Source organism: Astatotilapia calliptera, chromosome 18 (genome assembly GCF_900246225.1).
Source record: "Astatotilapia calliptera chromosome 18, fAstCal1.2, whole genome shotgun sequence".
Classification (NCBI taxonomy): Eukaryota; Metazoa; Chordata; class Actinopteri; order Cichliformes; family Cichlidae; genus Astatotilapia; species Astatotilapia calliptera.
The window spans coordinates 17,093,512-17,118,875 of record NC_039319.1 but is presented as its reverse complement, the minus strand read 5'-3'; the positions used below and the strand labels follow the sequence as shown (position 1 = coordinate 17,118,875).

Sequence of the window (25,364 nt, the reverse complement as noted above, 5' to 3'; positions counted from 1 at the left end):
TCCCTTTGAAAGTGTACATTATTGTACATTATTGTACTTTATTGAGCCCCGTGGGGAAATTGCTCTCTGCATTTAACCCATTCACTCAGTGAAGCAGTGGGCAGCCATTGGGCGCCCGGGGAGCAGTGTGTAGGGACGGTACCTTGCTCAGGGGTACCTCAGGGTAGCTGTTAAGGGGAATCGAACCCCCGACCTTCCGATCATGGGGCAACCACTCTACCTACTGAGCTATCCCTGCCCTTTGTGACTCTCACCCCCTGTGTGCCCCTCTATGTATTCATGAGCCCTTGCCCCCTTTCGTGTTTTATTCCATGTTTCCCCCAGCCTGTTATGTCTGTGTTCTCCCCGTGCTCTCTCCTCCTGTCTGAACCTCTGTGTACTTCCTGTTTTACTTTGACAGTCTCTCGTCAGTATGCGTCATGTTGTGTTCACTCCTGCCCTGTCTCGTTATGATTATCTGTGTCAGCTGTGTTCCCCGTGTGCTCCCACTTCCCTCGTTAACCCTCTGTGTATTTATGTCTGCGTCTCCCTCAGTTCTGTGTCGTAGTCTCCCTCATAGCTGCGTGGATTTCCCTGTGTCTCTCTGCAAGTGTTAGTTATTGTTCCCGGTTTAAGTTTTGTATTTCTTGTGATCTGCCTTCCAGCATTAAAGCTGTGATTTTGAGTTTATCCCCTGAGTCCGTGAGTTTGCATTTTGGGTCCTCATCCTGCCTGCCACACAGCTATCATGACAAATCAGCTGTATTCCAGATGTTTGCAGAGTCAGCCACAGTTAATCAGGAAAGTTAACACAGCTTTGGAAATTACCTTAAAGGCTCTTGCCAACTTTTGTGTGCTAAAAAAAATGTGTGCTGTGTGACAGAGACATCACACTTTGATGACACAGTATCACATGACAGATTGTTAGATTGCTGGATTGATAATAAAAGTTTACAGAGAACCTCTCGGGCTGAGTTCACCGTGCAATGTCCAAACTTGTGATATCAACAGAAGTTCCACAAGTTTCACAACCTGCTTCATGTCCTTGAATTGTGTAGTCTTTAGCAAACAAAGCCATGATTGCGTCACAGCATACAACTGTTGCAAATCCCATTCAACAGCTGAGCCATCAAAATGCTGAGTGATAATGAATGCTGTATTTTTTTTTTTTATGATCAGAACAATGGAACTGAGGACATATCAACATTTTCTTATTTACCAAATCACAATGACTAACCTGACATGTGCCCGAGGTGTATTTCCATCCCTTCTCCACACTGTTTCTTATGCTAATGAAAGTGTATTGCATGACAAAGACTGATGTTTGACAAGATGTTTGCTTTGGATTACTTCTGACTGTTACTGAACAGAACCCCCTTTGTTTTGCAGGGACATCAAAGATACCAAGGCCTTTGAAACTCTGGCAAAATCTATATTATATATAAAGAACCTTGAACCTATTCCTGCCATCTTTGTAGACATCAGCAGTATTACAGAACTGTGTTCAGTGAGGTAGAATAAATGGTGTATTTATTGCTTATGCTTTGGAAAAGGTCAAAGCAGAGGTTTAAGTGTAAAAGATACCTCAGCTTGGACTTTAGTACTATTTTTAAGCTTGTAAAAATAATAATAAGAAGAAAAACCTCTGCAAGTGTATCTTTTGTTAAACAGTGCTTAATTTACTGAAAGGAAAATCAATAAATCAAGTCACACCTGATCGCCGTGGATGCATCTATGTGTCTTTTTTTAAACTGTTGTGTAACTGAAAAAAATATTTTAAGTTTAACAGAATATCAAAATCAAGATAAGATAACCCGGTACCAAAGTGCAGCGAATGCTAAGGTCTTTTCCTTACCAAATGTAGGACAGCATAAGCAGCAGGGGACAGATGATGACAGCTTGAAGTACCTGCCAGTTGCGACAGAGGTACGCCACTCCAGGCATCAAGAGCCGACCACCCAAAACCACAAAGCTGGCCACCATGGTCATGGAAAATCGCCATCCTGGCAGGCACAGCTCGATCCCTGGCAAAGAGAACGACGAAAAGGGAAAAAAGTACAATGTGTTTTTTTTCTAGTCGAGACATATTTAGAAAAATGATATAAAACGAGTGGAAATACCAGAATTTCAAAATTTCTTGGGAAGATGACACATGGGACTGACACTAGTTTTTGTATGTTCAAACTAGCTAAAATCTTTGGAAATTTTGGAGCACAAAATAAAATGAAGTTGCTTCAAATAAAAGGGTTCCCATAAATGAGTTGTTCTGAGATGTTTGTACCCATTCATATGCAGTTGAATTACCTGGCAAATGTAACATTATAATGATGATATTTACCTTTTTGCAATGAAGAAAAATATTTTCAATCACTTTAGAGAAAACTGAGAACAGCATAATGCGTTCATTGACTTTTGGGGGAATGAAATGTGCAATCTAGAGCAAAGTTGATGAGTAAACGGGAAAAAAAACAGAGCAACAACTCTGACTAGGCGAGGCAGGCAGGTCAGAACAGGGATCCTGGCACTGTCATCAGCAAATGAGGTTTATTGTTTCAATGCAACACATCCTAAAATCCAGAAATTACTGCTGTTGCAGCGTGGCTTTTTACACAGAGTAAAACTAAGTTGACACCAAAAACACTCACACATCCGAGAAAATTGTTATCTTTTTAATAAGTCTGGAATATTCCTAGTTTCTCAAAACAGGAGGATGGAAGCTACGTTATTGTGCTAATCTTAGTTTTTGAGATTTAATTAATGAAACGCTTAAGTCATCAGTCAGAAAATTATATAACTCCAGTGCTTACTGTGTACAGTTTTTTTTATTCTGAGACAGTACAGAGATGAAGACAGTAGGCTGCTGAACAAACAAGAAAGGGGTTCCTTGTGCTTCTTTCCCCTCGATCAGAATGGCACTGATTCATTCACTCGGTCATTAGCATGCACACCCCACTGGCAGCAAGCAACCACAGACAGTTCAGCCCTTTAGTTACTGCAGTACAGAGGAGAAGTTCACACCACACCATAGAAAGCCAATGCTGCTGTAATGCCGCTTCTCTCATACAACCAGAATCTTTTGTCTTGCTTCATTGGTCCCTTTTGTTATACATCACTTTTCTTCTACCCAGGAATTTTAACCGTCTCCAGTGGGCCTTTCAAGGTGACATGCCCAGGATAATACAGTGGATGTCGGCTGCTTCACTTCATTCCAGTGGAAAAGACTGGAATTTCAATTAGGACTTGCCCCCCTCTGAGGACATGAATAATGCTCTCTGTTCACAGACACTATCGCAGCTGGTATGACAAAGCCAATGAGTGGAGAGCAGGGCGATGGGTGCAAGACCTGCTGAGTTTGAACCAACTAACCTCAAGACTCCTTCACTGTGTGCCTGTGGGAGAATAGCACCGGCTCACTGGTTAAGGACCGCATGGGATTTGAATTCTTTGGTTTTGTATTTATGTACGCAAGGCATGAGGCACTGAGACTCATGCACTCTGACCAGAAAAGTACATCCCGTGGTGAGGTGTGGAAAAGCGTTAGGCAAAGCGGCACAAACTTCATTAAGATATCAATTATGACAATAAGGATATTTAATTAAACTAAATGCAGAATAAGAAGCAGAAGCTGTGGAAAAGAGGCCTGAGCTTCTTACTCATGTTGACCCTAATCCTCCACAACCTGCTAGATCAGCATTCCCATAATGCTCTGTGGCAGAGTCTGTCCTACTGACATAAATCTACCAATTACAAATCTAATGTTACATATAAGAAATTGACTAAACTTGGAAACCAAAGGCCTCCCGAGGGTGGCGGAAAAGTGACACATAAAAGATAATAGGAAAAAAAAAAACATTTAAATGTATTTGTACCACTCCCATTAGTAAAAATAGAAATTACATCATCAATGATTAGGCTAAAAATCCAATTAATGACAATGATAATCCCCAAAGAAGATTTGGCTGGTTTGCTGACTTTGGCAATGTGAGAATGTGAATCACACTCAAGCACAAAGTGCAGCAGCTCACCAGTAGCTCATGAGTCCCTCTTTGTAACAGGGATTTAAATGCGTCTTCTGAGATCTGGTCACAACTCAGACTGCAGAATGAGCGAGAACGTAACCAAGATACATTGAGGATACATTAAGATGTGACCACTCAGAACACCTCAGAGTGGTCCAGGCCACATATGGCTTTATCCTTTTAGCGGCACGCGTGCATGTTTCCTGTTCCACATTACAGTACAATACTACACTGATATGTGTGTGTGTGCCACTGCTGAAAAACAATAGATTTGGCAGTCTTGCACCCTCAGCTGTTATTTCACAACTGCCTTGCATAAAGCTGCTAGCTAATTGCATAAATAAAAGTAAAACCCTTTAAGAAGATTGACTGTGTAGCCTATGTGTTTAATCATCAGCTCATCAAAGTTATTAATGGGGTGAAGCAGATCCGGCATTTGTCTTTTAGCCCTCTTGCAGGCATCACAAGGCACAAGGCTGCCATTGATCAATTACGCCCTTCTTCTCATCACGTTTCCCACACTTTGCTCTGAATACCTACGCTTCAGCATCAATATATTTTGATTTTGAATCACCAAGGAGTTCTCGGATTCACTCAGCAATTAAAACACATCTCGCGTCTGCTCATTAAATATCATTTCCCCCGACTAAAGAAACAATGAATCAATTACAGCGCTCCTGGTGGGTTAAAAAGGGACAAAAAAAAAAAAAAAAGTCATATACTTGTAAAGCAAGCTATAGTCACATACAGCAGTGAAAGGAAATAATCACAGTGAAATCAGGAATGGGATCAACTCAGCTGTACATCTGTCACACAGCTGAAATCTGCATATTTCTTTGCTAATTGTTTTAAAAGAAGGCACCAAAAATAGTTGTCGCCACAGCTTCCGCATCAAGTGAAAAGGAAATAGGCAGGGTGTGCATATCCCTTTGCTACTAATTCCTTACTAAACACAAATAACATCCCACACAGAAATGAGTTAAAATGAACAGACTATGAGGCTGTGTCAGTGCCTCCAGCAGTTCCAATCAATCCTGGACCGTAACGTTTATAGCTTGCAGATTCTAACCAATATCCTGAAGAATCTCTTAACATTTTAGTTAAACAGTATTTCCAAATGGAATTCCTTCAGTGTGTGTAGTGATAATAGTTGGAGCACACTCTCTGGAGATTGTGGTATGCTTAAAGTGGTTTACAGAGTGCATTGTCTGATTACATGGTAAGGCAAAAAAAGGTTACAGATAGTCTGAGTGACCACATTAAAAAGTAAGGTAAGAAACCTACAATAAACATTTGATACTTTGCCTTTGGCAACACCATAAATGCTGTCAAAGTTTAAAAAAAAAAAAATCTAAATTAAAAAGCACAGTGCAGCCTAGGCGGAGTAGTCGAACGCAGATTCACTGAGCGCAGGGCAAGCTAGCGAGACAGAAGTTAAGCTCTCCTTGCAACATGGCAAATTGAACCTCCCCCACCCTCATTCAGATCTGCCGTTTGGAACCATTTTGGTTTTCATGTGACATATGACCCTGAAGGTAAGCGCGTAATGGACAAAAGTAAAACAATATGTTGGATGTGCCACGCAATGCTCAATTACATTGATGGGTACTAGTGCGTTAGCGCAGTTAGCTCGTTAACGTGTTGGCCGTCCAGTCCCACGCACGGGGTGATCCGCGGTGTGTGTGTGTGTGTGTGTGTGTGTGTGTGTGTGTGTGTGTGTGTGTGTGTGTGTGTATGTATATATATATATATATACACACACACACACACACACACACACACACAGTGGGGCAAAAAAGTATTTAGTCAGCCACCGATTGTGCAAGTTCCCCCACTTAAAATGATGACAGAGGTCAGTAATTTGCACCAGAGATACACTTCAACTGTGAGAGACAGAATGTGAAAAAAAAAAAATCCATGAATTCACATGGTAGGATTTGTAAAGTATTTATTCGTAAATTAGGGTGGAAAATAAGTATTTGGTCACCTCAAACAAGGAAAATCTCTGGCTCTCACAGACCTGTAACGTCTTCTGTAAGAAGCTTTTCTGTCCCCCACTCGTTACCTGTATGAATGGCACCTGTTTGAACTCATCATCTGTATAAAAGACACCTGTCCACAGCCTCAAACAGTCAGACTCCAAACTCCGCCATGGCCAAGACCAAAGAGCTTTTGAAGGACACCAGGAAAAGTATTGTAGACCTGCACCAGACTGGGAAGAGTGAATCTACAATAGGCAAGCAGCTTGGTGTGAAAAAATCAACTGTGGGAGCAATCATCAGAAAATGGAAGACATACAAGACCACTGATAATCTCCCTCGATCTGGGGCTCCACGCAAGATCTCATCCCGTGGGGTCAAAATGATCATGAGAACGGTGAGCAAAGATCCCAGAACCACACGGGGGGACCTGGTGAATGACCTGCAGAGAGCTGGGACCAAAGTAACAAAGGTCACCATCAGTAACACACTACAACGGCAGGGAATCAAATCCCGCAGTGCCAGACGTGTTCCGCTGCTGAAGCCAGTGCATGTCCAGGCCCGTCTGAAGTTTGCCAGAGAGCACATGGATGATACAGCAGAGGATTGGGAGAATGTCATGTGGTCAGATGAAACCAAAGTAGAACTTTTTGGTATAAACTCAACTCGTCGTGTTTGGAGGAAGAAGAATACTGAGTTGCATCCCAAGAACACCATACCTACTGTGAAGCATGGGGGTGGAAACATCATGCTATGGGGCTGTTTTTCTGCCAAGGGGACAGGACGACTGATCCGTGTTAAGGACAGAATGAATGGGGCCATGTATCGTGAGATTGTGAGCCAAAACCTCCTTCCATCAGTGAGAACTTTGAAGATGAAACGAGGCTGGGTCTTCCAACTTGACAATGATCCAAAACACACCGCCCGGGCAACAAAGGAGTGGCTCCGTAAGAAGCATTTGAAAGTCCTGGAGTGGCCTAGCCAGTCTCCAGACCTCAACCCCATAGAAAATCTGTGGTGGGAGTTGAAAGTCCGTGTTGCTCGGCGACAGCCCCAAAACATCACTGCTCTCGAGAAGATCTGCATGGAGGAATGGGCCAAAATACCAGCTACTGTGTGTGCAAACCTGGTAAAGACCTATAGTAAACGTTTGACCTCTGTTATTGCCAACAAAGGTTATGTTACAAAGTATTGAGTTGTATTTTTGTTATTGACCAAATACTTATTTTCCACCCTGATTTACGAATAAATTCTTTACAAATCCTACCATGTGGATTCATGGATTTTTTTTTTCACATTCTGTCTCTCACAGTTGAAGTGTACCTCTGGTGCAAATTACTGACCTCTGTCATCATTTTAGGTGGGGGAACTTGCACAATCGGTGGCTGACTAAATACTTTTTTGCCCCACTGTATATATATATGAATGATTAGCCCCTGCGCCACCAGGCTGATCCAAACCTTACTGGGCAGGTATGCCATTCACTGCATGATCAATACACCATTAAAGTTCAAAGGATGGATGGTCACAGATGGAAATGCCTAGTGAGGCTAAACTCAAATCAGGCATGTTTAAAGTTTCTGATGAACGTCTGAAGCATTTCTTCTGAGTGGCAGACCAGTGAAGCATTGTCAGCAAACAGCATTTCCCTGATTAGGGTGAACTGGCTGGCATTACTATAGATCAAATAAGGTGTTTTTCCCCCAATAGGGGTAAACTCTATCCTTTGTGGAGGACATCTAGAAGAAATAAAATATTACTGGCATAGATGTACAAGCTGTTTGCCATGCAGTTAGCCATGAAAGTCTGTGAGAAAAAAGGAATGTCGCTCTTAAGATATCCTTCATATTTTAGTACAACATAATCACCTAAGAAGACATGGCAGAAAGCCAGTTCTCTAACAGAGCATGAAAACATTTATCTTGACAAGGTTAAAGGCCTGGGTCAATTAAAGGGCAAAGTAAAACTATCTTGTCTCTCTCTCCTGTGGCCTTTCTTTAGAATTAGTGCAGTTAGACAATTGTACTAATTGTACTACCGTAATTCTGGGTATAAATGAACAAGAGCAAACTGATAAGTCATTCTGGTAAATAACCTTGATACTTTATTTTTTCTGCCTGCTGTGTATTTTTATACACACAAAAATGTTGATGTCTCCTCTCTCCCTTTTTTCAAGCTCCAAATAGGGGCTATTGACTAAGAATAAGGTCATGCTTATTGATTAGTCTCAGGAGCCGAGCAGAATGTCAAACAATTCCAGCTATCCACAAGCCCTTTCCTTTGATTCATGTCCTCAAATTCTCAGTAATCAGGACAGTAAATCCCCACCTGGAGAGTATATTCTTGTGTTAGTGTGCTGTGTTGGCGCACAGCATATTCCAAAACCACTCCATTAAAGAAAGATCAACACAAAACAACCTCCTGGCTGTTCAGAAGACACTGTTTGTGAGTGACTGAGCTTACATTTGTCACAGTCCTAGATTTGCTTAACTAAACACAACTTCAGCCTAACCAAAGAAGAACTGAAACTGCATTGATTTTTTTTTTTCTTCCACTCATCAAAAGAAAGTGCAAAGGTTGCCAGTAAAGATTTTACCAGTTACTGGACTTCACTCAGGAATTTGTGGTTTGAGATAGTTTGAGGTTATGTCATGCAACAAAGGTTTAAAATTATTTCCACTCCGGGCCAATTAGAACATGACCCTTAGGTCAGTACTACTGCTTTAAAACTTAAAAATAAATGCAGCCTAACGTTTTAGCAAAGTGCATTTGCTGAGCCACCAAAAATGTAATCTTAGCACAAAAGGGAACTTTAACCCTGCTCAGAGTTTAACCCTCCACTCATTTATCAGCAGACAGCTAAAGTGGATCATGAGGAAGACTGTGGTCAGTGTTTCATCAGCAACAATTGTTTTTTGTTTGTTTTTTGAGTGAAAGAATTTCCACTCAATACCCGGACTGCCTCTTTAGGGTATTTCACCGTTCAGTTTCTTTAATTCATTCTAAGCATACAGAATGAAAAGACAGTTGAATTAGCATGGTCTGCCAAATGTTGGTAAACTATATTAGCAGTGGTGTGAGGCAGACCTAGCTGTGATTTTAGGGAACATAGCTACTTGGTGCTTAACGAAAAAATTCTGTTTTTAATAGTCCAGATCTTGCCCACACTGAGCAATAATTACATGAACAGTAAGGAGAATAAGCAGACCAACAAAGAACGCCGTCTGTCAAAGCAGGAATTCGCCCCAGACACAAAGGAAATCACTGAGGATAAATGAATTTGCAGAGACCTGTTTGTTTTTGGGTTTTTTTGTGCCTTGAGTATCTTTATGAGTGAAAGAGATAAATGTTTGCTGTAAGTGGAGGGTGCCACTGACAGGAAGCACCTTATATCAGCTAACAGAGGAGAGAGATGAGAAAAGGGTTAGCCTGGCCTGGCTAAACTGACAAAAGGCAGCAGAGCACTGCAGCAGGAAGTGTAAAAGACCGATCATCCAGCCTGACCAGAAGAGCATTGCCACTCTGTTGAAAGAAGGAAAAAAATCCCAGCAGAGAACTAAAGGGACACTGTGCAACATCAAATCTCACAATGGCATGTTGTAAAAATATCAACCAATTTTTTTTGCTCTGGGCATTTAAAAAAGAAAATTCCTCTGACACCCTATTTCTGAATTTTTTCCACACCGTATGACTTTTAAAAAAATGTGCTGAAGAGTGCTATGATACAGTTCATGTCATGCAGTTTGTACTTCCCCTTTCTGTCCATCTAGATAATTTCCAGTTGCACCTGTGTACTTACCAGCTACACATATAAGCCCAGTGCATATACCAAAGGTGTGACAGTAAAAACAATATCCACACAGCGAGTCTCTCGGCATGTCAGCAGCAATATTTCCACACTGATGCAAATAAAAACAATGCCCCTTTTCCCCAAAGTAACCACTGCTGCTGAAATTTATAGCTAAACAAAAGCCAAGTCTTTTTGGGACAACACAGTGTGTAGTGTGCATTTTATCTAAGAGCAAATATGAAAGAAAAAAAAAAACTTTCAGTGCAGAACTTAATAATAATTTTTTCTGTCAAAGTCCCACTTTAACATAAGATATACTACGTAACCAAGCAAAGTGTGTGTGTTGTTTTTTTCATCTGGTGAGGCTGTAACCAGTAATTTATTTTTTAAATGGTAGCAACCATTTTCATACACTAGACTTTGGAGGTGCCAGATCCCAGCTGAAGTGAACATGAGTGAACAGTGATTTCAGGATTGATGTGTTTGACAGTACTCGCCATCAAAATGAGGGGATATCTTTTTCTGGAGCAATGGTTTTCCACTCTTCTGATAGAGACTCAATGCTGTAATGCATTTGTAGACTTATTCTGGCAGCATATGTTGGCTCAAACCCTTAGAGACACTTTGTGCTGGTTTTTAGTTTGCAAATCTGTAAATATACAAAAAGGTGGACTAGCAAATCAAGCTAACAAACAATGCGCTAAAAACTAGTTAGCTGCGCCAGCTAACAACTGTGAGTTCTCCATTATCCCCCAAACCACACGAGTCATGAAGACTACAACATTCAGATGGGCTCTACGTGGAAAACAGATAAACGTCTGTCATTTTTTTTCTCCGTCGCTTTTCATTTCTCTCTCTATTAAGGCATCTAGGCTCTTATACACACACCCATGACATGATTAGACATGCAAATAATTCAGAAAGTGAGCAAGCATTCTTCTTCATAAGGTAAGCTTGATGCAAACTAGTCCTTCTTTCATAACAGTAAGATGAAAAACATTGAGCTAGTGTGCACAGTTATACATACAAAAACATTTAATCTGGCAGTGTTTTGTAACAGAGAGAAACTACTTTAACTCATAAATGTTTCACACAGTCATAAGGGCTGTGGACTACTGCCCTAGATCAGAATCACTGTGCTCTCAACCTGATCACAAAATTCCCCAGCAGCCTGTGCAGTCTGCTACCATGACTCAGCTAGCTGAAGCCTGTTTGTAAGTGGGGGGGCGGGGGTTGGAAACTGTGTGGCAGGGGTAAGGGAGGGGTTTGATGTTTACTGTAAAAATGCATTAGTGCGCAGCACCACAAAGCTATAAGCACAATGAGGCCTGTGGCGTGATGCTAAAAAGACTAGCTTACACTGATGGAGCAGTGGGGTATAAATAGCAGCGCTGCATCAGATGACTTTCTATAGCCATTGGCCTTTCTTTTGTGCTCGTTATACTTCGAATCAGTGAAGTAGAGAGATGCATCAACTTGGTTGATATATGAAAGAGGCTAATGTTAATATACAAAACACTTCACTTGTGGCGTTGCTGTAATTGCATCACACTATCTCTTAGTCAAGCATTCTTCAGATGTGAAAAATGCTACTCTAGCAGCTGTGCAACTTCCACAAATCTCTCAATCTTCTTGATCGGTTTATTTTATTTTAGCCTAATCAACCTTTCCCACAACCTGCCTTATTCCACACAACCAGAAAATGCTCCTTTTAAATTTATTGTGTCTCTTTTGTAAGAGTCATATAGCTGTCACTCTGCATCTGCTATGTTGGACCATGCAGTGAGACGGAGTTTGACTGGGAACCCTAGCACAACAGAGAAGATATGTATCAGTCGCTCCACAGTCTTACAACAGTCAAAGACTAATGGATTTCCTGAATGATGCCTCAAAGGCACAAGGAAATAATATACACGGGTGGGTGGGAAGGAGCTGTATTCTATTAACTCCATTAGCATATACTAGCTAAATAAAGATGATTAAAACTTTCAGTCAAATTAAACAGGAAGATTGCAATCATCATAAGATTTTCTAGATCAAAATTATTGCACATGATGTTTCTCACTCTCCATGGTGCATATAATGAAACTAGCACATGGATGGATGAGAAATGGGGGATTAGTGTAATGTCTCCAGTGCAAACACAGCTGAACTTGGGATTTGACTCTGGCTTCCTGTTGAAAGCAGGATAAAACAAAGCAAGCCACAAACGAAGGTCATGTGGTTTACAATGCTGCATGTGATATGACTGAGTGTCAAGACTACAATGTTTCCTAAACTTTTAAATATGTGACACACTTGCGAAGGCAATGCATGTTTTCCACAAAATAAAATGATCCATTCTCTCTAACAACATGTTACTGCATGACCGTGTTCCTACTCTTCGAGCAGCTGTAGAGCAGTTTTGTCAATACAGAGTGGCTGCAGGGAAAATATCACGTGACAGGGGCCGAACATTATTAGAAATAAGGGCGGCAGTATGGCAACACAAAACCTGCACAAAGATCAAACATACAGCTGTCCAGCTAATCCCTGCGCAACCTGAGTGTATTACATCTTACAGTGCAGCAGGACTACAAAGATCTGTAGTATAAAAGGATAATCATAACGATGTTAGAAAGATACAAATCCTACTGAAACTGATTTGTTGTTTTTTTGCTAAGGAATGTGTTTTTAATAAGTATGGAATGAAATGGGAAACCCTGCACCATCATGGAAGGATTATTATATAATACTGTAAGACTGCTGTTTGGGTTTAACTGCCTCATTTTTATATGTAAATGAGGAACTAGTAATCTTTATTCTAATGACAGACTGAAGCAAGTTAACTGAGAAGATTCTCTGTTTACAGTTAATGCAAATGGATCAACATCAATGATTGCGTTATCCACCTCCAGTCCTGGCCCTGGGGATTTATGATGAACCCAACTACCTCTAGGGTTAGTTTTCTATCAAGCTATAAAGACTCTAAATATAATGTTTGATATATTATTGGCAAACACTAGACCTCCCAGAAAGGAGAAGGAACACATCAAATTACAGCATGTTTATGACAACTTTATTCACTTTACTACCATTTAGATTGCAATAAAGTTAAGCCAAAGTTAAGTTATATTAGATCAAATACGAAAAAGTATTGAATGCGATTAAAGTGGAAAACATCTAACAGTAATCTGTGTGCATATTTTATGCTGTAGGTTATGTAGAATGTGCGCTACGTCTTATAGCGCCTCTGCAAAAAACTAAAATTTCCTCTCTTGATCAGAATAGCTACTTCAACGAGGAAGTGTATAACTAATTTTTATGCACTTGTGTGTTCACTGGAACCAGGGGAACAAATGTTATCTTGGTCTCTGACTAGAGATGATTCATTAAAATGGTTCTGGAATGTTGCAATGAAGCTTTTGAGATGATCCCATTTTATTTACAAATGACTAGCTCAACTATTCAATAATTACTCTTCTTGTTTTGTTTGACTCTCCGTTTTGCAGTCTGTTTAATGATGACAAATATAACAAAAAAAAAGAATGTAAAAAAGAGAGCGAAAGGGGAGGAAAAAACATAAAAAAATAAAAATGATGACTCCAAAACTCTCCAACCACTCTACTGAGGATGATTAAACCACAAACTTGTTGAAAACGATGACTAAATGTCAGGTTAATTTAAATTTGATGGGTTCAAGTCTACCCCTTTGCCTCTTTCCATCTCACCCCTTTGTACTGGGAGCAGACAAAAACAGTCCCACCATTCTGGGTGTGCTGTAAAGCCTTTCAAGGTACGCAGCGTGGATTAAATTAGAATGACAAGGATGCTGAGGGCCCCGTCCTTCATCATCTCATCCTTGCTCCCTCTCTCTCATTTGTCCTTTTTCCCTTGCCTCTGCACTGGTCAATTACTGTAGCCAAAGAGGCTCTTAAGGATCCACCGCTGAGCCGAGAACGTTCATCAACTGCATCGCCAATTACTAGGACGCAGCACAGCACAACATATTCACAAACTATTACTTTACCGTTCAGATTGAAGGTCACATTAAGAGAGATGATTTATCTCCAGAAATATTACAGTGTCTACAGACTCTTCCTGCAGTGATGGGAAAGTGTAGTGAAGACAACCACTTTTGTCCTTATTAGATTATTGATTAGAAGTAACAAAGATTAAAGGAGGAAAAAAATGGTGGTTCACGTAAATGAAAATGAAAGAGTTCAATTTAGAGCTAAGCAGGTTGGTAGTTTGTAAGTAATGAGAATTTATGCCCGCATAGGCATTCAGTTTAATAGATGTTAATAGGTTAGTGCAACATAATTACTCTTCTTTCAGCTGATCACTATCCTCGGCTACAGGCAAGTATTAAAGTGGAATACCTTCAATTCAATTCAATTTTATTTATATAGCGCCAAATCACAACAACAGTTGCCTCAAGGTGCTTTATATTGTACAGTAGATCGTACAATAATAGTTACAGAGAAAAACCCAACAATCATATGACCCCCTATGGGCAAGCACTTTGGAGACAGTGGGAAGGAAAAACTTCCTTTTAACAGGAAGAAACCACCGGCAAATCTGCTGCGACCAATTGGGATGAGAGAAGGAAAACAGGATAAAGACATAATGTGGAAGAGAGAAAGATTTATAACAGATATGATTCAATGCAGAGAGGTCTATTAACACATAGTAAGTGAGAAAGGTGACTAGAAAGGAAAAACTCAACGCATCATGGGAATCCCCCGGCAGCCTACGTCTATTGCAGCATAACTAAGGGAGATTCAGGGTCACCTGGTCCAGCCCTAACTATATGCTTTATCACATAGGAAAGTTTTAAGCCTAATCTTAAAAGTAGAGATAGTGTTTGTCTCCCGAATCCAAACTGGAAACTGGTTCCACAGAAGAGGGGCCTGAAAACTGAAGGCTCTGACACCCACTCTACTTTTAAATACTCTAGGAACAACAAGTAGGCCTGCAGTGCGAGAGCGAAGTGCTCTAATAGGGTGGTATGGTACTACAAGGTCATTAAGATATGATGGGGCCTGATTATTTAAGACCTTGTATGTGAGGAGCAGGATTTTGAATTCAATTCTGGATTTAACAGGAAGCCAATGAAGGGAAGCCAAACAGGAGAAATCTGCTCTCTCTTTCGGGTCCCTGTCAGTACCTCTTGCAATTTGGATTAACCGAAGGCTTTTCAGGGAATAATTTTTTATTTATTTATTTTTTTTTGGGGGGGGGGGGGGGGGGGCAAGCATGTAAGCTTGTTAGTAAAAACAGTGACAGTGTCGCAAAGAGGGAACAGATAGACAGAGACACCGAAGCAAACACGTATTTGTATGATGTATATAGACTTAATACACCTGATTCGCACAGTATCAACAAGGAACTCTGATCATGATGTGTAAACAAACTGGCTCTTACTTCCTCTGCAAGCAGCCAAACCGAAAACAAACCAGTTTAACTAAACCACCAAGACCAACAAGTAACCAATATGTTATTTAGGAATGAACAGAGGAGTGAAAGGGAAGATTTTGATTTGTTAACAAGCAGTTCTTGCATTGGACACTGTGAATAACTGTTGAGTGATCTACTGCTTTTTTACATTAATGTTTTTACTTTATCATTATTAAAAAACAAAAACAAGTACTATGAATACACTGGTTTTCATATGCAGTAAGCATTTGCATGAGCAGTTAAGTAATTTGGCACCTAGTAAAAGTTCAAATCCAGGTACACACTGTAAACAAATTATCTTTGTAGCACATTTAATTAAGTATGGTGATGGCACTGGGTCGTGCCCTTAACATGATTTACAGAAGTTTAATTACAGTCCAGCCAAAAAGCGCTTTTAATCAGCAGACTCTTTTCAAGGCAACATTCTTATAAAATTATGAGCTCTTTCAGAAAGCTGTTAGCTTAAACCTATTTCCATTAACATTACTTAGCTACAGTCACATGAAAAAGAAAGTACTCCAGAAAGGACTACACAGTCATGTGAAAAATCAAGTACACCCTTACTGCTTCCATAGGAATTAAGAGGGTACGCAGCAAGCAGCCAGATGCTGCTAATCAAGCCCACTTGATTAACTCATCATTAATAAGTGTGACCACTTCAATGAAAGCAGAGGTTTGGGCAGTTCGCTGGTATGGGGTATTCAGATAAGTGTTAACACAACCACAGTCTTTCCTGGAAATGTACCCGAAGACTGTGCACTGCTCAGAAACCTGCAAAAGGTCTGTAGAACCTGAGCTACATACCAGATTATACAGATTTAGAATCTGTAGAACACTGAGAAAAAGAGTGAATCAGTATAGGTTAGGCTCAGCCTAGTTTTTAAAGTTGCATCTGAACAAACCATAAAATGTCTGGAATAATGTCCTTTGGACAGATGAGACTAAAGACGCCAGTGTTTGGCCATGACGCACAGTGCCATGTTTGGTGAAAAGCAAACAAAAGATATCAGACCTCAAGACCTCATACTGACTGTCAAGCACGGAGGTGGAGGGGTGATGAATTGGCATTTTCTTTGCAGCCACAGGACATGTGCACCCTGCAGTCATTAGGCTGACCATGAACTCTTCTGTTTACCAAAGTAATCTAGAGTCAAATGCCTGACATCTAAACCTTGACCAAAAGTGAGTAACGCAACAGGACAACGCTCCTCATTTACTAGTATGTGTGTGGAAACATTCTTACCCTTAGCCAAAAATACGTGCGTACAAAATAAATTACTGTCAGATTTATGAAGCATGCGCACCAACCTATTTTCTTTCTTATGTGTATGGTAGTAAATCAGAATCATTCCAGACCAACAGCCTGGTGCAATCTGCATACCAACTGCCACACTCAAATTTCTCTATAAGGAAGGTGTTTAGGAAGGCAGAAAAGGCACAGCGTTCCAGAGAGTCATCACTCCCATGGAAAAAAAAAAGTGAGCCTCAGGCTTAAATATTGGTCTTTGAAATGACTTTTGGCCTAAGACATTCAATTTGGCCTAAGTGGGGGCATCAAATAAGAAAATAAATAAATAAATCAGCAGTCACTTAGTCAAAAAATTAGACTAACTGATGACATCCAACAATGGTAGAAGTCACTGTTGATAAGATGATATAGGAGAATAATGTAATATATTTAAACCAAAGGATTAAAGCCTGTTTTTTTAAATGGTGGAGTCCAAGTATTTTGTGTGAAAATTATAAATAATGACCAAAAGCTAGCAATCATATTATTAGTATTAGTAGCATTAATATTAGTAACAATAGTAGCAGTAGTAGTAATAGTATTCAACCTGAATTTATTCTAATTTACCTACTACTAGTACTAACAAATAAACTCGGGTAAGAAAATTTTGGTAAATCACAGATTTATGTGTGACACTTTTGTTCGTGCAAATTGTGCACAGATTTTTGTGTAAGTACTTTTAGTGAATGAGGGCCTAAGGTCCCAAGCACAGCCTAAAATCTGCAGATTTTCTACAAAAAAAAAAGAAAAAAAAAAAAGAATTAAGGTGTTGCAATCAATGGCCCACTCAAGTCCAGGCCTCATCCTGCAAGAAATGTTGTGGCAGAACGTCAGGAGAGCTGTGCATAATTGAATGCCTACAAACCTCAAAGAAATGAAGCAATACAGTGAGCCAAAATTCCTCCACAAGCAAGTGAGGGACTGATTAAGTCAAGCAGAAATCCATTACTTCAAGTTATTGCTCCTAAAGGTGGCCGTACAAGATACTGATTCATGACGTGTACTTAGTTCTTTATGACTGTGTATAACCATCATATGAATATTTAAACAGCTGTATGGAGTTGGACTTGTGAAAAAGAGCAACTTGGAGGTTGAAATTTTCAAATAACACAACAGAGTGTAAGTTAGCCAACTAACAAGCTACCTACAGGTAAGATTTTCTAACAATGTGTTTATATATCAGTCTACATTTAATCATAGATTATTATTAATGTCTGGCTCTCTTTCACAGCGTGCCTTTTGTCCTGTCTTTGTTCCTTCACCTCCAACTGGCAGGCAGCTGAGTGCATCTCCCTAACCCTGTTTCTGCAGGGAGAAATTTCTCTCCTGAGATTTCTTTCCACTAAAAGAGTTTCTCCTTCCCACTGTCGCCAAAGCGCTTGCTGATAGGGGGTCATCTGATTGTTGGGGTTTCTCTGCTCTCTCTGTATTATTGTAGGGTCTTTACTTGACACTGTAAAGCTTGGGGTGACTTCTGTGGCGATTTTGCGCTATATAAATAAAACCCGAATTGAATTGAAAAGCTGCCGTTTCATGTAACAAAACTGTTATTGTGTTTTTCTAGGAAACCTTCCATTGTTTTCTTTCATGTAATGAACAAACAACCTTAGCAACTACCTGAGGATATAAGGTGTTTGACAAAGGAACCCAAGGGACTTTTAGTAGGGAGTAACTGAATTACTTACTAAGGACGTAGAGAGAAAGGGTGATTCCTGCCAGGCAGAAGCCCTCAAAGAAACGCAATGTGCTGAACATGGGGGCGTTCCTAGAAAAGGCCACAGTAAAACCAAACACCAACATGAACAGTACTGATATGATCAGCACTGGGTGGCGGCCAAACCTACAGAATAAGGTAAGAGCAAAAATGACACTTGTAATAAGCATAAAACACCTTTAAGGTTTGCATGATCTTTCAATTAAGGATGGTGTGAAAGTCTTACCAGTCTGCTAATATTCCAAACACCAGATATCCAAAGATGGATCCAACCAACAGAGAAAACTTTGCAATATGGACTTTCCATGCTGACTCACCAATCAGACTCCACTGTAGAGACAAATAAACAGGTATTAGTTTCAAGAAAATGATGCTGTGTAGATAATGTAGAGGACAAAGATCAATATTATTTTTTGAGTATGCTGCATTTTTATCTCTTGATTAACATTCACCTCTAAGTTTGTCTAATTCATTGACAAATATCATCACTCATAACGCTTTGATATGTAAGAAGGATATACCCTGCAACAGAAGAGCTTCTTGGTATTTAGTCTATAGCAACACTGACACAATATCAACATATTTTTTTTCTGTTATTTAATCCCGACAAGACACCAATGCTCCAAAACAGAGCATCTTGCCAAACATGATATTTCGCTATAGTTCACTTATGATTACTTATTTAAGCACAAATTCTTCAATTACATTCTGCCTGGTTCAAAAGCAATGCAATATATATATGATGAATTACACATTAGGCGTTTTCCTTTATTAGTTGGAGAACCTTACTTAAGTCGATAATCAAGGTTAACTCCACATAAGCAAACACTTTCTTATTACATCATTTATTTTTGTTTCTATGTAGGCTGTCAAGATGGTGACCTATAATACAGTAACTCTACTTTTACTTTGTGACTGAATCCCTGCAAAAAAAAAAAAAAAGAAAAAAAAAGTGATTCCTAGAATATGACAACGATGTGGTGTAGACTTGTCTCTGCATGTAGGTACACCCTGTTTTTTTCTCTCCAGCAAGAGGTTGTGACAAGCAGACTCAACACGCACGTCTTAGATTTGAACTTACAGCTTTGACTATCACTGGCATTGTAATGATTATGCATCTGAGGAAGGGGTAAAAGTTGGCACGTTTACAAAAAATGTACTAATGTGTGTGTAAGCATATGTGGAAATGCGGTATATAAAGGCAAAAACTGAATTTGTATAATCTATGAAAAGTTATTATTTAGTCTGCCCATCTTTATTCTTTAACAGCGTTTATTCAAAAGCCTGAACTCTCTTAAGTGTGATTTAGAGATACAATGTAGATTTTTTTTTTTTTGTGTGTGTGTGTGTAACTTGTGTTGTAACCAGAAACCCCTTTTAACCTTTCACCTTAACCTTCCAAGCCATTCAGTCATTGTGGGCTGTGTCATCCCGACGTGTAGTTATACTTTTCAGGAGCTGCATGTCAGGTCACATGGAAGGTTAGGTTGTAGGGTTAAAAGGAGTTTCCAGTTACCTTAGGCATGCTTTCTTGTAAATTCTTTTAAGCAGTCTTCAGGAGTCCCCAGGCTGCTTGAAGTACATTCAAATGGACGTGGGCTGCCTTTTGTTTCCTTTTCTGTGATGATAATTTGCAACCGCTTCAATAATGTTGAGGTTCTGGGGAGGTCAATCCATGAGTGGAAGTGTTACATTGTACGCTTTTCTGTACAAGTTTTGACAAGATCCCCAACACCACTGGCTGAAATACAGCCCCACTTCTTGTGTAATTTGGCATATCACAGCCTTTTCCCCCCAGTTTTGCTTCTTTAAGAATGGCTTCTTGATAGCCACTGAGACCATTTATAATAAAGCATTAGTGAAGAGTATATGGCCCAGCTGAAGGATTAGATGTATCTCCCAGGTCCTGTGTCAGGTCTTAGCAGTTTTTATTTTTTATATCTCTGAAGGACATTACTTTAAGATCATCTGCTGTAGCAGTAGTAGTTTGGATGGGGGGGAGGGGCTTTTTTCAAATTTACATAAAGGTTGGCTCAGGCAAGTCTATGTATGTAGTAAGTCTACCATACGCTCAAGTACAAAGTGAAATTAGCAAAAGGCTTTTTGTTTCTTTTACTTTTGTATTTGGGTTGTTTCTGAAGGGTCATAACCTATCGTAAACTCTACCATAGTGACGTGCTCAAAATGGAATGCCCCAGGAATTACACAGAGCCACCAAGCAGTCACATGACTCACACATGCCACTCATGCATGGTTTCAGTATCGATGTCAGACACAGAAAAACGCAGAGGAGAAAACAAGTTTCTTTTGCGCAACCACAAGACAGCAAAGACTATAAAAAACAGAAACTGGAAGCTGGAGAGACTACCAAAATAAAACTCGCATTTCAATCTACAGTAAAACACACTATGACGACATGTATCAGCAGAGCTGGAAGACTGGTGACTGAGCAGAACTGACATATGTAGGCGACCACAGACAGATGACCAGTGTTATAAAACACGAACATCAGCATTCCCCAAATCACACGCTACAGACAAAGCAGCAATGTCTTACGTGTGTTAAAGGCATTTAAACTGTCTGTGGCTTCATTTAGATTGCTTGGCATCATTAATGTGCTTTATTTCAAAGCCTTCATTAACTTTAACGGTAATTAAAAGTTTTGGAAAAGAGAATCCTACAAATTACAAAAAGCGGGGTTACATACTTTGCTCAATGCTTTTAATATACCAGGCTGTTTTATGCAACCTTTATAAAAGTGACCAAACCAGTCTAGAATATGAATGTTAGTTAAAAAATAAAATTAAAAAATTAAAAAATGGAATTTACAAAAAGAATATAACTTACTAGTCAGGAAATGGACTGACTAATAAATAAGCTCACCCTGCTGTCTGCTCATATTTTTACTTTAACCATTGCCTTCATTTGGACAAAGTCAGCCTAAAAATGAAACAGGGATCATTTTTAAAGGTTGGTAATAGAGCAGCACTCAACATGAGGAAGTAACCACTGCAGACAGAGTTACACAACAACCACTTGGATCATTTCAATATAACAAATTATCTTTATTTATAGAGCATTTTTCTAAAGACTCAGTGCAAGTACACACAAGGCAACAAATTTATAGGAGCATATAAAAACATTCATAATGTATCTGTAGATTTAATGTAAAGAAGAAGAAAAAACAGCTCACACACTGTGGAATTCCTATTTTGCCCATTTATTTTGCATGCGAATTAAAAAAAAACAAACCTGCTGAATGTCAAAAATATCTGCATTTTAACACGCTTTAACAGAAGCAGGAAAACACGGGTGTAATTTGCATGATGGCTTCTGTCACTTATCAGTTGTATTACATGCTTGTTCCCAGGGAGAGTCAGCTAACATGTCTCTTTGAATTGTTGGACCGTATTATCGGCCTTCCTTTCATAAAGTATGTGTCCCTGTATCCTGTGTTCATAAAGGACCTTTCTACAGTAGAAGGCTTGACCAGCTGTTATTAAGGTTACTTCTAGATCATTTAACTCTGTTTCGAACTTTGACTAAAACCTTGTTCTTTATCTGTGCAACAGCCATTACTGGGCATACGGTTTTTAGAAAAGCCAGGGAGACATGGGATGACAAATATTTAAGCCATAACAGAAAAATAGCATCTTTAAAATTTAGATTCATCATCACCTTGAGTCAGATCCATGCTTTTTGTCAGGTTTGATTTGTCACTTGTTTCCTTGCTATTGTCTTGCTCATTTTGTGAGTAATGAATAGAAGTCAGTGAGAGAGACTGCTTCTGTACACATGAATCACTTAGCTGAGATAAGATGCAAACCATGAAAGGGCTAAGATCAAATCAGTCAAAATCTCAAGGAAATCTGTTGATCTCTTACAAAAGAACGACCACCAGTGATCAGTCTAGACCATCGAGTCCACTGAGATGAAGATGCTCAACCACAGCTGCACATTTTTGCACTCGCTGAACTACACAGTGGTGGGTGGGGGTTTCAAAGGAGAGGGAGCAGGCCACAGAGGAGGGAGGGGGGGAGAGAGAGATGAAGGCAAGCACAGGGGGAAGGAGGCATAATTGTACAATGTAACCACAGAACATACAAAGATATGGAGGGAGAAGCAAAAAAATAAAGCAGGGAACACATTTATGCAAAAGATAACTGGATAGAAAGAGACAGAGAGAGAGAGAGACAGAGAGAGACAGAGAGAGGGAAAGAAATGCTCAAAAGCAGTTGTGAGGAGACAGCAGAAAACACAGGGAGAGACTGCTGCATAGTTACTGCCTAGCAACAGACCATCACTGAGGTTATCTGACTCTGTCTGCTTCCAAGTGCAAGTTTTACCACCGCTGGAGGGGTGAAACCCTATATTGTGGTGGTAGCTGGGTGAGGATATAACAAACTATTGTATAAGGAGGGTGAGTTCTTGGAAAAACATAGACCTATAGTATGCGTCCCATAACACACTGAAAATATGGGGTAAAAGAAGTCAAAAAAGGGAACATTACACATGTGATGCTGGATCTGCAGCCTTAGGGACTGAACCTGATGTCACATTATCAGTGTGAACATGTTTCAGATGCAGGCTATGCTAAACATTACATAAGATACCATACCATGTTTGACAAGTTGGCTGATGGCAGTGTTATTTTACTGTGATCAACAGTGACAGCTTGTGAAACAACAAACCTTTGCCTGACCATGTATTATTCATGCCCTCCTGTTGTTGATAGTTAGCACAACTACATATATCTGTCAACAGTCAGACTTCATATGTATTGAAAAGCCATTACTCCTATTACCCAAATTCCATCACACCATCCATAGAAAACACAAACTTAAACCATAGCAAAGGGTCACAGCTTTCACCCCTCCCTGTTCCAAAACAGCACTTATCAGAAAAGAGCGGCACAGCACACATTCTTGTCACACACACACAGCGCCTCAGCAGAGTTTTATCATCTGGTCACACAAGCATCTTTCCTCCCAGCTGACACTGTGAGAGGCTGTCATTGTGTGCTGACTGGGTATCTGCAGCGGGGTCGTCGCCTTTCGACAGCTGAGGCTATTTCAAAGTGTCCCGCACTGATCCAGAGTCTGTGGAAGGAGCCAACCAGCTGGGTAAACAGCATGAAGGGACACAGAGCAGAGGGGCCTGCATGGGTGTTCAGCTACAGTATCATCTTTCAGATCTATGGGTGTGCAGCCTCGAGTTAGAGATACCGTGTCTGGGTGTACCCACCAAGGCTTTTAAAACATAGCGTCCTTATCACATTCATAAGAACCTAACCTACACTACGAGGAGAACAACATGAAGATGGCACAGTTGTATGAGTGCAGTACGGGCACAGCTAAACAGTTGTTTGATTGGTTAATCAATCCGTCTGCTCCTAACAGTTATTCTAATGTTCTCAATTATATTTCTCAATTATTAAATAAAGCGCGGGGCTCCAATTAACTAACTGATTAACTGGCTAACCATTTCAGCTCAGCAATTAGCAGTTCTTTATTTAATCATTTAGGTCATTTATTATTTAAAAATGCCATTTCTTGTTGATTTCAGTGCGAGGAATACACAACTGGTTTACAATGCAATGCAGTGCAATTTAGAGACACATCAGGAGATACTTCATCTTTTTTTTTTGTTTTGTTTTAAGTTTTTGACAATGAAAAAGTAATTCTTTTTTAAAGTGTCATGATAGTCCAATTCCCAAGAGGAGAATCCATCATGTAAATATTACATCATCATCAGTCCTTTACTGCCCGGTGCATCCGATTATCATACAACAACCAAATTGATAAAGCATGAGTTAGAGAGGTTAATCTGTCATTTGAAGAGGTTCTCAGGCCACTATTTCAGGCAGTATGTGCAGCTGCTGCCCATCCCAAAGCAAGATGAGTAGGGTAGGTTGCACAGAGACTGTGTCTGAGTAATGGTATATTCTGATTTCAAAGGCTCGGTTCAATTAAGAAGGACCCTGAGGAGAGCTTTGACTCAATTAGGATGGGTCTCCACATTAACCACTTTGGATCTTTCAACGCTGTCTTCTTTCTGTGTCACCCTGAGAAAGCACTGTGTGAGCAGTGGCACCTCATCACGTGTCAAGTTCGGAAAAATGGCACAGAGTTTGAATATCTACAAGTATTTAAGTGCCGACCTCGTGCAGAGCAGTGTGGGATTAGATTGTCTTCAGACAGTGTGTAAGAGACACTAAGGCGTTTCGTCAGAATTGGCACTCTGTTCTGCTTTTTAGGGATAGTGTGTCATGGATAGCTCAGACCCAGGGATGTGCAGTTTTTCTGTGGCAATCCAAACACAGGGATAAAAGCCAAGTCATCACTTCCTATTCGAGTGCTACATTCTATAGTTTGTGTTCTATGGTGGGGGAGCAAAAAAGGAGGCCTGGAAGACTGAGGGACAGTGTCAAAATAGAAAAAGAAAATGACAAGTACAAGCACAAGAGATATTTTTGCTTCAATTTCGGATTTTGACAGCGTGCCATTCGATTCAGCTTCTCCTCACCGTGACCTTGTCTGAATGTGGACAGCCAGGAGTTAGAGAAGACGAGCATTACCAGACACTTTTAGCAACTGTCCAGGCCCGTTACTGATCTGCAGAGGTGGTAGTGTCAACACAAATCTTAGCATGTACAAAATTGCAACAGCAGCGTGAGCAGAGAGCAATGACTGTTTTCAAATCATCAGCCTTCATATGGGAAACCTGTTTTCAGCTTTAGCCACAGGGAAACTGAAATGTTCTGATTATTAGTAATTTGCATCCACCCAGTCAAATTCTTTCACGTATGACTTTATATTCAGCTGCACTTGTGAGAATCCCCTAGTGCGTGAGAACAGTTTATCACGCTGGCCTTTTATGCAGCCCCGGCCCTCAAATTACCCTGTGGACAGCAAATGAAATCAAGATTTCAACTGCCCCAGCTCCCACAGCTAAATTAAAATGCCACAGCTGCATTTTATTTGCTTTATTGTAATAAGGGACATTATCAATGAAAAGCAGACACCACAATGGAGGCGAGCAGTGTGCAATACAGTGAAGCTTCCAAGCTCATCCTTTTTTTAAAAACCCTTGAAAAGGTACAGCTGCTGCCAGCTAGAATGTGACTTGCTGTGCTCTTCAACTGAGTGTGTGTGTG

The 25,364-nt window shown here is 40.1% G+C and overlaps 1 protein-coding gene across 1 annotated transcript in view; it reads right to left on the bottom strand.

The window, feature by feature from the left end:
- The window catches only part of LOC113010060 (solute carrier family 22 member 23-like), a 38,311-nt gene that overhangs the window by 11,098 nt on the left and 1,849 nt on the right, over nucleotides 1-25,364 (bottom strand). The window contains exons 3-5 of the mRNA XM_026148879.1: nucleotides 18,435-18,538; nucleotides 18,180-18,334; nucleotides 1,835-2,003 (exon numbers count right to left, since the gene is read on the bottom strand). Coding sequence (XP_026004664.1) covers nucleotides 1,835-2,003; nucleotides 18,180-18,334; nucleotides 18,435-18,538 — 428 coding nt within the window. The remainder of the gene's footprint in view (nucleotides 1-1,834; nucleotides 2,004-18,179; nucleotides 18,335-18,434; nucleotides 18,539-25,364) is intronic.